This window comes from Neophocaena asiaeorientalis, unplaced genomic scaffold (genome assembly GCF_003031525.2).
Source record: "Neophocaena asiaeorientalis asiaeorientalis breed wild unplaced genomic scaffold, Neophocaena_asiaeorientalis_V1.1 scaffold216, whole genome shotgun sequence".
Lineage (NCBI taxonomy): Eukaryota > Metazoa > Chordata > Mammalia > Artiodactyla > Phocoenidae > Neophocaena > Neophocaena asiaeorientalis.
Window position 1 is genome coordinate 306,248 of NW_020175825.1, and position 12,472 is coordinate 318,719.

General features: G+C 37.5%; 2 protein-coding genes across 4 annotated transcripts in view; both read left to right on the forward strand.

The window, feature by feature from the left end:
* The window catches only part of DTD2 (D-aminoacyl-tRNA deacylase 2), a 44,883-nt gene extending 40,052 nt beyond the window's left edge, over positions 1–4,831 (forward strand). Inside the window, exon 5 of the transcript XR_003001467.1 lies at positions 4,792–4,831. The gene's annotated coding sequence lies outside the window, so the exon portion shown is untranslated. The remainder of the gene's footprint in view (positions 1–4,791) is intronic.
* The window catches only part of HEATR5A (HEAT repeat containing 5A), a 112,588-nt gene that overhangs the window by 8,404 nt on the left and 91,712 nt on the right, over positions 1–12,472 (forward strand). For all 3 annotated transcript variants that reach the window (XM_024732647.1, XM_024732648.1, XM_024732649.1), the window contains exon 2: positions 11,511–11,711. In XM_024732647.1, coding sequence (XP_024588415.1) covers positions 11,586–11,711 — 126 coding nt within the window. In that variant the 5' untranslated portion in view covers positions 11,511–11,585. The remainder of the gene's footprint in view (positions 1–11,510; positions 11,712–12,472) is intronic.

Genomic DNA, 12,472 nt, shown 5'->3' on the forward strand with positions numbered 1-12,472 from the left:
GAAAGACTTGTACTCAGAAAACTATAAAACACTGATGAAAGGAATCAAAGATGACATAAGTCATCTTTGGAGAAATATACCATGTTCTTGGATTGGAAGAATCAATATTGTGAAGATGACTATACTACCCAAAGCAATCTGCAGATTCAGTGCAATCCCCTTCAAACTACCAATGGCATTCTTCACAGAATTAGAACAAAAAATTTTACAGTTCGTATGGAAACACAAAAGACCCCAAATAGCCAAAGCAATCTTGAGAAAGAAAAATGGTGTTGGGGGAATTAGGCTCTGTGACTTCAAACTATACCAGAAAGCTACAGTAATCAAGACAGTATGGTATGGGCACAGAAACAGAAATATAGATCAGCGGTACAGGATAGAATACCCAGGGCTAAACCCACACACACGTGGGTACCTAATTTACAACAAAGGAGGCAAGAACATACAATGGAGAAAAGACAGCCTCTTCAATAAGTGGTGCTGGGAAAACCAGACAGCTACATGTAAAAGAATGAAATTAGAACACTACCTAACACCATACACAAAAGTAAACTCCAAATGGATTAAAGACTTAAATGTAAGACCAAACACTATAAAACTCTAAGAGGAAACATAGAAAAAACACTCTTTGACATAAACCACAGCAAGATCTTTTTTGACCCACCTCCTAGAGTAACGGAAATAAAAACAAAAACAAATGGGACTTAATTAAAAGCTTCTGCACAGCAAAGGAAACCATAAACAAGACAAAAAGACAACCCTCAGAATGGGAGAAAATATTTGCAAATGAAACAACAAGGGATTAATCTCCAAAATATACAAACAGTTTATGGAGCTCAATATCAAAAAAACAAACAATCCAGTTAAAAAATGGGTGGAAGACCTAAATAGACATTTCACCAAGGAAGACATACACACGGCCAAGAGGCACATGAAAAGATGCTCAACATCACTAATTATTAGAGAAATGCAAATCAGAACTACAATGAGGTATCACCTCACACTGGTCAAAATGGCCATTATCAAAAAATACAGAAACAGTAAATGCTGGAAAGGGTGTGGTGAAAAGGGAACCCTCCTGCACTGTTGGTAGGAATGTAAATTGATACAACCACTGTGGGAAACAGTATGGACGGTCTTTAAAAAACTAAAAATAGAACTACCACATGACCCAGCAATCCCACTACTGGGCATGTATCCTGAGAAAACCGTAATTCAAAAAGAATCATGTACTGCAATGTTCATTGCAGCACTATTTACAATAGCCAGGACATGGAAGCAACCTAAATGTCCACTGACGGATGAATGGATAAAGAAGATGTGGCATATATATACAATGGAATATTACTCAGCCATAAAAAGAAACGCAATTGAGCTATTTGTAGTGAGGTGGATGGACCTAGAGTCTGTTATACAGAGTGAAGTAAGTCAGAAAGAAAAGCAAATACCGTATGCCAATGCATATATGTGGAATCTTAAAAAAATGGTACGGATGAACCGAGTTGCAGGCCAGGAATAAAGATGAAGACATAGAGAACGGACTTGAGGACATGGGTGGGAGGGGGAAGTTGGGGCGAAGTGAGAGTAGCATCGACATACATAAACCACCGAATGTAAAACAGTTAGCTAGTGGGAAGCAGCAGCATAGAACAGGGAGATTAGCTGGCTGCTTTCTGATGACCTAGAGGGGTGGGATATGGAGGATCAGAGGGAGGCTCAAGAGGGAGGGGATATGGGGACGTATGTATGCATATGGCTGATTCACTTTGTTGTACAACAGAAACTAACACGGTATTGTGAAGCAATTATACTCCAATAAAGATCTATTAAAAAAATAAAAAATAATAAAATACATCAAAATTGGTGAATTTTTGTGTAGCCTTTTTAATATTGAAGATGGAAGAAAAACAGCATTTTTGGCATATTATGCTTTATTATTTCAAGAAAGGTAAAAACACAACTGAAACACAAAAAAAGATTTGTGCAATGTATGGAGAAGGCGCTGTGACTGATCGAACATGTCAAAAGTGGTTTGCGAAGTTTCATGCTGGAGATTTCTTGCTGGGTGATGCTCCACAGTCGGGTAGACCAGTTGAAGTTGCTAGCGATCAAATCGAGACATTAATTGAGAACCATCAACCTTAATACGAGGTGGGAGATAGCCGACATACTCAAAATATCCAAATCAAGTGTTGAAAATCATTTGCACCATCTTGGTTATGTGAATCACTTGATGTTTGGGTTCCACATAATTTAAGCCAAAAAAACCTTCTTGACCGTATTTCCACATGCGATTCTCTGCTGAAATGTAATGAAAACGTTCCGTTTTTAAAACAAATTGTGATGGGAGATGAAAAGTGGATACTGTACAACAATGTGGAACAGAAGAGATCGTGGGGCAAGCAAAGTGAACCACTACCAACCACACCAATGGCTGGACTTCATCCAAAGAAGGTGATATGTATATGGTGGGATTGGAAGGGAGTGCTCTATTATGAGCTGCTTCTGTAAAAGTAAACGATTAATTCTAACAAGTACTGCTCCCAATTAGACCAACTGAAAGCGGCATTCAACAGAAAGCATTCGGAGTTAGTCAACAGAAAACGCATCATCTTCCATCAAGATAACGCAAGACCGCATGTTTCTTTGATGACCAGGCAAAAACTGTTACAGCTTGGCTGGGAAGTTCTGATTCATCTGCCGTATTCACCAGATATTGCACTTTCGGCTTTCCATTGATTTCGGGCTTTGCAAAATTCTCTTATTGGAAAAAAATTCAGTTCCCTGGAAGACTGTAAAATGCACCTGGAACAGTTCTTTTCTCAAGAAGATAAAAAGTTTTGAGAAGATGGAATTATGAAGTTGCCTGAAAGATGGCAGAAGATAGTGGAACAAAAGGGTGAATACGTTATTCAATGAAGTTCTTGGTGAAAATGAAAAGTGTGTCTTTTATTTTTACTTAAAAAACTGAAGGCACTTTTTTGCCCACCCAATATATATTGTATGTGTGTGTACACACACACACACACACACACACACACGCCCTCCTGGCAGTACGTAGTGCACATTACCATATTACATGTGTGGGGACCCTCTGTAGGAAGGAAAACTGCCAACTTGGCATTTCCCCAAATGATTTGGATTTGGATTTGGATTCTGCTCCCTCACACACAACACTTATCCTCATTTCCTCATTCTTTGGCACTATTGTTCTACAAAACACTTGTTAGGAAACACTGCTTTACCTATGGCATGCCCTCGACATTTAAGATTTATGTACTTATAGTTTCCATAATTATAATTTTTAATAAGAGCCTAATACTCTTTGAAAATGTCAAACTTAAGTTAACCATTTCTCTAATGTTGGACTTTCGGGTTTCCAGTTTTCACTTTTCATAGTGCTGTAATCAACACTTATGCTTGTGATATTTTCCTTTTTCTTTCTCTGGCATGAATTTTCAAAAGCTGATGCTTTTGCCAAATGGTTTTGATATTTCTATGGCTTCTTTATATTTTCCAAAAGAGTGGAATCTGTTTGTACTGTCACTATGAATCTATCAGCTTTTCTAAAATCTCAGTATTGGCTATGAAATTTTTATATTTATAATATTTAGTTTTTTTTTTTTGTTTGTTTTGTTTTTGGCGGTACGCGGGCCTCTCACTGTTGTGGCCTCTCCCATTGTGGAGCACAGGCTCCGGATGCGCAGGCTCAGCGGCCATGGCTCACGGGCCCAGCCGCTCTGCGGCATGTGGGATCCTCCCGGAGCGGGGCACGAACCCTGTCCCCTGCATCGGCAGGTGGACTCTCAACCACTGCGCCACCAGGGAAGCCCTATAATATTTAGTTTTAAAGTACGTATAATTTTGAATCACTCAACTAAATCAAATTCTTACTGAGCTTAAATCAGTATTATACACTTCACATTTTAAAGTATTAACTAATGGTTAACTAATTTATTTTTAGGGCTATTACAGAGAACTAGAAAGACTAAATTCATGTCAAATACTAATATCATAGATTTGAATTTCATTGTCGTATTCCTGCTATTTTCTAAAGCAGTTTCAGTTGCTATGGGCTTATCTAAAAATAATAAGTTAAATTTTTCTTACCCAACTTAATAGATGAATTATAGGAGAGTAAGGGACAATAATCAGCTATTAAAATTATCTGGTCTCAGCATTCTTTACTTATAAATTAATAGTGCTAGGTTTTTTGGTTTTTTTTTAAGCGTTTCGGTTATTTTTAGTTAAAGAAAAACAGCCTTTTCCAAGGACAACAAAATGAACTCAAAGTCAGAAGGAAACAGGCTGTGGGCTTCTTACAAGCCATTGCTCCAAAACTTGTACGTAATTTTCCTCCTGGAAAATCAGGGGTGATTGGCTAGCAGAGGGATGACTTTGGTGGTGAGTGGAGCTGCAGCCTACCCCTGGTCACCATTTTATAATGGTGATGTGAGGATTAAATGAAAAATCCATTTGTCACAGCACCCCAGCCTCCAGAGATTCTGATTGAGTTGGTTTAGGCTCAACTTCAGTATATTTTAAAAGCAGCCAGAGGCCATCATCAAAAAATCTACAAACAATAAATGCTGGAGAGGGTGTGGAGAAAAGGGAACCCTCCTGCACTGTTGGCGGGACTGTAAATTGATATAGCCACTATGGAGAACAATATGGAGGTTCCTTAAAAAACTAAAAATAGAACTGCCATACGACCCAGCAATACCACTACTGGGCATATACCCTGAGAAAACCATAACTCAAAACGACTCATGTACCACAATTTCATTGCAGCTCTCTTTACAATAGCCAGGACATGGAAGCAACCTAAGTGTCCATCGACAGATGAATGGATAAAGAAGATATGGCACTTATACACAATGGAATATTACTCAGCCATAAAAAGAAATGAAATTGAGTTATTTGTAATGAGGTGGATGGACCTAGAGTCTGTCATACAGAGTGAAGTAAGTCAGAAAGAGAAAAACAAATACTGTATGCTAACTCATATATATGGAATCTAAAAAAAAAAAGGTTCTGAAGAACCTAGGGGCAGGACAGGAATAAAGACGCAGACATATAGAATGGACTTGAGGACACAGGGAGGGGGAAGAGTAAGCTGGGACGAAGTGAGAGAGTGGCATGGACTTATATATACTACCAAATGTAACATAGATAGCTGGTGGGAAGCAGCCACATAGCACAGGGAAATCAGCTCAGTGCTTTGTGACCACCTAGAGGGGTGGGATAAGGAGGGTGGGAGGGAGATGCAAGAGGGAGGACATATAGGGATATATGTATATGTATAGCTGATTCACTTTGTTATAAAGCAGAGACTAACACACCATTGTAAAGCAATTATACTCCAATAAAGATGTTAAAAAACATTTATTTTAATTAAAAAAAAAAAAGCCAGAGTTGAGAACCACTAGTCTGCATTGTTATAAGTCTACTGTCTTGACATGTTTAGCTTGTAATTTTAAGTTTACCAACCTCATCTGTAATGTTCCTTTTGCTGTTTTCCCAGTGCTGCCTTTTTAATTGTTTGACCCTATCCTTGGAGGACTTGGGAGGTGAAACCTATTTTGTGATTTACTAAAAGGTGTAGGGGGAAATAGGGAGAGAATGAGCCCAAATATAAAGTAATGCCTCCCCACCCCCCACACCCCGCCATGCCCTGTTTATTCCACACTTTTTGTCTCTTACATCTTAATGAAAAATGCTGTTTTTCCTTTTTTCCCCCTGTGGAAGGGCTTCCTAGCATTGAGGAAGGAGAATGAGCTTTGTTGCTAAAGAGACCTGGGTTCATTTTCAGCTCTACTGTTTATTGGCATGTAAGTTTTTTCTTCCATAAAATGGGGATGAGTAATGCCTTCCTTGCTTTCTTCCTTGTGATGATTAGAGGTGATACAAATTAAGCACCTAAAAGTTCCTGGCTCAGTGAGTAATAGCCACTGTTGTCAATTTGTGATTTGGGAATCTGTAAAGTGAAAGGCATTGCCGTGAACTACAGCAGGCAGTACATTTGTCCTTCCTACTTGTGATGTTACGAAGATGATGCTAACAAATGGTATTACGGATTATAAAAGTTAGGAATCTAACGGAAGTTTAGTTTATTTATTGGTTTCTAAGGGTTTCATTTTAAAAGTTTTTAAATCATTAAAAATTTGGAGACTAGAGAAGATAGCATTACCCATAATGCTACTACTCTAATAATCATTGTTAACATTTTTGAATCATGATTTGGAAAAATACCAGGAGCATCTCACAATTTAAATGATGGCTAGAGAAGCCAAACATTTTATGAAGCATAACTATAATAAATGGAAAAAGTGCTATACCAAGAGAAGACAGTATAATCATGAAAGGCTTCCTGAAGGAAGGCTTTTTTTTTAAGGTGAATTTTGAAATAGTTTATTGTAGGAAGAAGCAAGGTATTTCAGATTCAAAAATGGAATACAGACAGGATTTTAAAATCATTGAGATGAAACTGTTAACTCTAGAATTATAAGTGATTTCCTTCAATATTCATTTTACCCTACAACCAGTGAAATACAGTGTGTCAGCAAACCAACTTTAAGACTGTGCCTAGGGATATTTAAAGTACAGTAACAGAAAGACCTCATTTTCTTTCTACCAAGGGCAACCTTCCTTAGGCAACATCTTAATTATGATCTAATGCTCTGTGTAACTTGTGAGTTCCTATTTTGTAACCTATAATTTTGCAAATCCTGAATCACAGGTCATAGGGAATAACAGGTCAGTAAAGAATGATCCATCTTCTTTCTAGATTAAATCTTGGGATTCAGAACGAGTTGCCCGAAGTGTGTCACTTTTGCATGAGGATTGTTTTGGACTAAAGGCAGTCGAGATGCTGTGGGTTCAAGAGAAAATACTGCCCCTCCCATAACTACTTAGAAGAATTTAAATTTGGGATTTTTCCCAGAAAAGAGTTATTGCTGGAGGTAATTTTAATCTAAGTAGACCCATCTCTATGTCAGAGCAAACACCTAGTTACCAAACATCTACTCTTCTTAATCCTCCTGTGAATGACTCTTCCTGCCCTTCGAAGCCCCAGGCCACTGTCCCATTCCTTAGCTTAGAATGGCATAATACCTTATTTTACCTTTCTGTCTTTCAACATTTCATGTATCTGGGGTCTTTGACCCTCTTGTGTGTGGGGTTCCTGTATGTCCAGAATTAAATTTTTCTGCTGTTAATCTGTCTCATGTCAATTTAATCTTAGACCATCCAGAAAAACCTAAAAGGGTAGAGGAAAGTTTCCTTCTTCCCCAACAAGCTAATTACTGTTTTGGGGTTTTGTTTTGTTTTTTGAAAGGAATAGATTTTAAAAAGATTTATGTATGTACCTGAAGTATGGGAGATTCTTGAGAGGTTTTTTGTTTGTTTGTTTTACTGTATGCTTTTTGAACAAAACTGAGAAGCTAAAGACTGGAGGCTGAGTTGAAGCTGTTGTGATGTCTTTTAGAGACGTGAGTTGAGAGTCAAAGAAAAGTAATTTAAATTTAAGTATGAGAAAGATTCCGAAACTTTAACTGTTTGATACATTCTGGAATTAGTTCCATTTACTGCTGAGTGGCTTATTCATTTTGTAAATTGTCTTTTAATGCTCTGGAAAGAAAAAAACAACAAACCAATTCGACAAACCTATCTTATTTTGTGTTTGATGTTTTCTTTGCATGTATGTGATTTTTTCCTCTTTTCTCTCTTCAAAATGACATAATAAATCATTTAAAAAAACTAAAATGACCAAAAAGATTAGGGAGACTTATTCCCCCCTGCATAAACTTCAGCATATATTCCCAAAATAGTTCTGTAAACCCTATACAGATATGGTGATCATTTCATGTTTGCAAATGTCAAATCATTATGTATGTCAAATCATAATATTGCACATCAACTATATTTCAATAAAAATGAATGAATGAATAAATAAAATGCCTGGCTTCAAGGTGTTTGACAGGCTTGATTGGATAAAAGGGTAGCAGCATAGTATCTTGTGGTTAAAGCACATATATCTAGAGTCAGATTGCTGAAGTGTATGACCAGGTTCTGTGTGACCTTAGGAAAGCTACTCAACTTCTCTGTGCCTCAATGTCCTCATCTTCAAATAGTGCTAATAAAAATAGCTACCCAAGGACAGTTTTGCGAATTAATTATTCAAGAAAATGTAAAGCGCTTGGAGTAGTGCCTGGACTATAATGAGTGATCAATAAATAATTAGTTTCTGTCAAAAATAATGGCTGGCATTACAGTTGGCACACAACAGTTTGATAGAATCTTTTTTTCAAGTAGCATAACTGTACCTTGAAAAATATATTGATATATATGTTCACTTTTAATAAACTAATCACTTTGTAATCTCAACAAAGATAAAAATGGAAAATAAGAGAAAAACTAGAAAAATAAGCATCCTTCAGGTATATATAGCCATAGGGTCGTGGTTAGATTAAAACATAACGGTAGATTGACTTCGTTTGTATTCATCATCCTAAAGTGAAACTGTAGGTTAGAGCAGGAGCATCTGTTATTTGCAAAATGCATTTGCTTCTCTCACTGATGGTAGGTATGTGGAGATTGCAGGTGCATTTTAGATTTGGGGGTTTAGATGTGGGATTACCAATGTGAATTGTCTGCTTCTTTTAGGAGTGATTTATATGAGGAACGTATTGAGGGCATTGTAGATAACTTTATGCCCTGCTTATGATCTCAACCTTTTACTGAATTATTTATTATTGCATTGTGTTAGCTATTTTGCTTCTTGATAGATCATTTTACACCACAATATTGCTGCTGCCTAAGGAAAAAAATGTCTCTTGAGCAGTCCTAATGACCTCTAAAAAGGGTAATTTGATTCTTGAGATTTTGAGTTGCCCTGGTGGTTATAAGAAGTTTTCTCTATGATACTCAGGTTTTTTTTTCCTCTCACAGTCATAGATACTGAGTGCAAACTTGCTTTTCCCCTTCGGTACACTTAGTAGCTTTCTTCTGGAAATTATTTCTGTAACATTTATTAACTTTATCCTTAATTGTATGTATTTTGGTCAGTTCACTTCGATAATTTAAGAAAGTAAAGGAGGGTTTTTTATTATTTTTTTTGCGGTATGTGGGCCTCTCACTGTTGTGGCCTCTCCCGTTGCGGAGCACAGGCTCCAGACACGCAGGCTCAGCGGCCATGGCTCACGGGCCCAGCCGCTCCGCGGCATGTGGGATCTTCCCGGACCGGGGCATGAACCCATGTCCCCTGCATCAGCAGGCGGACTCTCAACCACTGTGCCACCAGGGAAGCCCAAAGGAGGGTTTTTTAAACAAGAAGCTAAAATTCACATTATCTTTATAAAAGTAAATTTGTTAGCATGGTTGTTTATATTGTTCTTGTTCCTCAAAATTGATGTTTATGAAAATAATCTAATGTGCACTTCTGTTTTGTTTTGAGGGCAGTTGGTGCTAGGTCATGGGTGGCACTGGGCGTGTGGGCAGGACTAATTAGGGAGGGACAACCCAGATGGCTAAAAGCAGTACATAGGTTTGAGAAGACAGTGGTGATCAAAGCTGTCTTTTGGCCTCTGGGGCAGCGTCATAGTGAAAATATAGGATATTAACCCAAGCCAGAGGACGAAAGTAAGGTAAAGAGTAGGGGTTGAAAACTTGAATACCCATAGAAGTTGGCAAATAATGTAAATGAATGAGGCAGTCTAGCTGGCGACTGTGCCTGATGGAGAGTCCCTGCCCCTCTTAGATTCCGTCGTTCATTGCTGTATGGAATATGGACCCAGATTTTTGTGTAAAATCTTGTGTTTAAATGTTAGTAACTAATTTTTTTCCCTAGTATGTACATTGCAGGCCAAATTTAGCCAACAGTGTACCAGTTTGCGACTACTGTCTTTTAGAGGGGCTCTTTTACTTATTTAACAATAATGATGATGTGATACTCTAGGTAATTTTATACCCATAAACTTTCTTGGAGAAAAAAATAAAGGACAGAAAAGCCTTCCCATGTCTCTCCCATCTGATTTTCTAATACATCTTGCTGACTTCTCTACAAAAGATTGAGATTTATTTAGGGGAATATGAGCTCTGTATTTTATATGGTTTAGTTTAATTACCTGTAGCATTCTGTCTGTATTTCAGTGCAGTTCCAATTACCTGTTTCTGTTCAGCTTGGAGTTTTATTTATAAGGTATCAAAATTATTTTTGATACATCAGTGAATAGGAGTATCCATCTTATATGTATATGGTACTGTCTCTGTCATTTAATGTTCTTGATGATAGCTGTTACTCCTGTAAGTAGTAGTAATGATTTTTTTTAAAGCCAACTTATGTTTTTTAAAAAATTTCTCTTCTTAAATAATTTTTCCAACTTTTTATTGTGATCTTTTAAAAAATACAGAAAAATTGAAGAACAGTAAAATGATTACTCACATACCCACTACCAGCATTCAACTGTTAACATTTTGCCATATTATATGGCTAATTGATTGATGTACTTAAGCATTTGCAAATGAGTTACAGACATCATGGTGTTTTACTGCCATATACTTGAGCGTGCACCTAGAAATAAAAAATTCCAGGGCTTCCCTGGTGGCGCAGCGGCTGAGAGTCCGCCTCCCGATGCAGGGGATGCGTGTTCGTGCCCCGGTCCGATGTGTGTGTCTGTGTTGTGCACACATGCTTGTGTGTTGTGTATAAGCAACACAGGAACTAGAGTGTACCCAGGAGATGATCATGAATCTGAAACAAAACTAAACCTCCTCTGTCTTATGTTGATTATTTCCTGCGACAGAAGTGAAGGCTACATTGGATCTGGGTCAGAGCAGACATGATCTTTATTGCTGTGATCCCTGGACAGCATCCATCCAAGTGCCTTCAGAAACATGAGTTTGCTTTCACAGCAAGGCTCTCAGCGATAAGGAAACTATGTATACTTGTTGGGATAGGACTCTTTCCCAAAACTCCTAGCCTCAGGCAGTGTCTTTGTTAGATTGGGAGAACAGGTTTTAATAGGAATAAGTCCCTCTGCTCCTGGCTTGAATCTCCAGGTAAATGACAGGTTATTTATGGAGGCAAAGATCCAGGGAGACATCAAGCTTTACTATAGAATTTTAGCAGGAGGTCTGGATATTTGGTCATTTGTTAATATGTACCCATGACCCATTTTAGTAAAAAGGTGCTTATGCTACAGAGAAAACTGAAAATCTTGAGTAGTCTAACCTTAAAATTTTCAAAATTTTAATGGAACGTCTCTTCTGTTTAGCAACTTTTTGCATATGAATGTCAATAATCCTACTCTGTTTTCCTGTCTGCTCTCTAAAAAAGGGGTTTTGTGTCAGTGTTAACTAGGGTTTACTATTGGGATCTTCCCAGTTTCACCCTAGAGCTGTTACAAAAGATGTCTCCATTTATGCTTTGTGCTTTTCTGTGGAAGATTTTCAGTATTGTGATTGTGTTCCTTTTCACCCTCCTTTTAAAATATTATTTTCCTCTATTGTAGGTTTTTTTCCTTAGGTATATTGACTGAAGTTTAATGAGAAGAATCGTGACCAGCTAGGAGAATTTTCTGCAAGGAATGGAATTAGCTCATAGCTTACTGCTGAATGAAGAAGCATACAATCAACTGGGTGACGTTCAGAAGGCAGAGTTTATTTTTGATTGGTTGAGATATTTGGAGAAGCTCTTGCTAGCAACCAGCAGGGTGAGTAAAATTGCAAAAACTGTTTTTTGAGGTTTTTTTTTACTTGCCAGATAATGTTTAAGTTCCTTTGATTTGATATTCTAGTTCTGTCCAGTATAGCCTAAATTAGCTTTTGAAGGTTAGACCTTAGTAAGACTTTATATTGAAATAGGTTTCTTCTGTTCAAAAGAGCAGGAACAAATTAGCCAGTATTTGTAGTATGACTTTCAAATATATTAAAAACTAACTACAGAGCACATTGTGTTAGATTTCATTATCATTGTCTTCTGTACCTCGTGTCACTCCACATGCATGACATCCTGGTGCAGTATAGCGCCAAATAATGTGATGGGAGTTTCACTTTAAAAAAAAGTGTGAACTCTTTAAGGGGAGTAAGAATTGAGGAGCCTTTGAGTAAACATATTCCCTTTTAAAAGTTTATGAAATGGCTACCAGAAAGCGAAGACTAATCACTCATACCCTTTACCGACATTCAGCAGTTGTTAACATTTTGCCATGTTTAACTGATTTACAGAGCCATGTGAGTTGCTACTTTACTTCTAATACTTTTGCATACATCTCCTAAAAATAAAGATATTCTACAGAATGACAGCACCCTATGTAATGCAGAAATGGTGCAAAGACACTACTCATGGAGACATTTAGAATTTAACAAATGACAAAAATCCATACACTAAATTAACAAATATTTTATGGTGGAAGTTTAGGCCTCAGGGAGCACCTGAATACCATTACCACTGTGATGATATTCTGTACTCCTT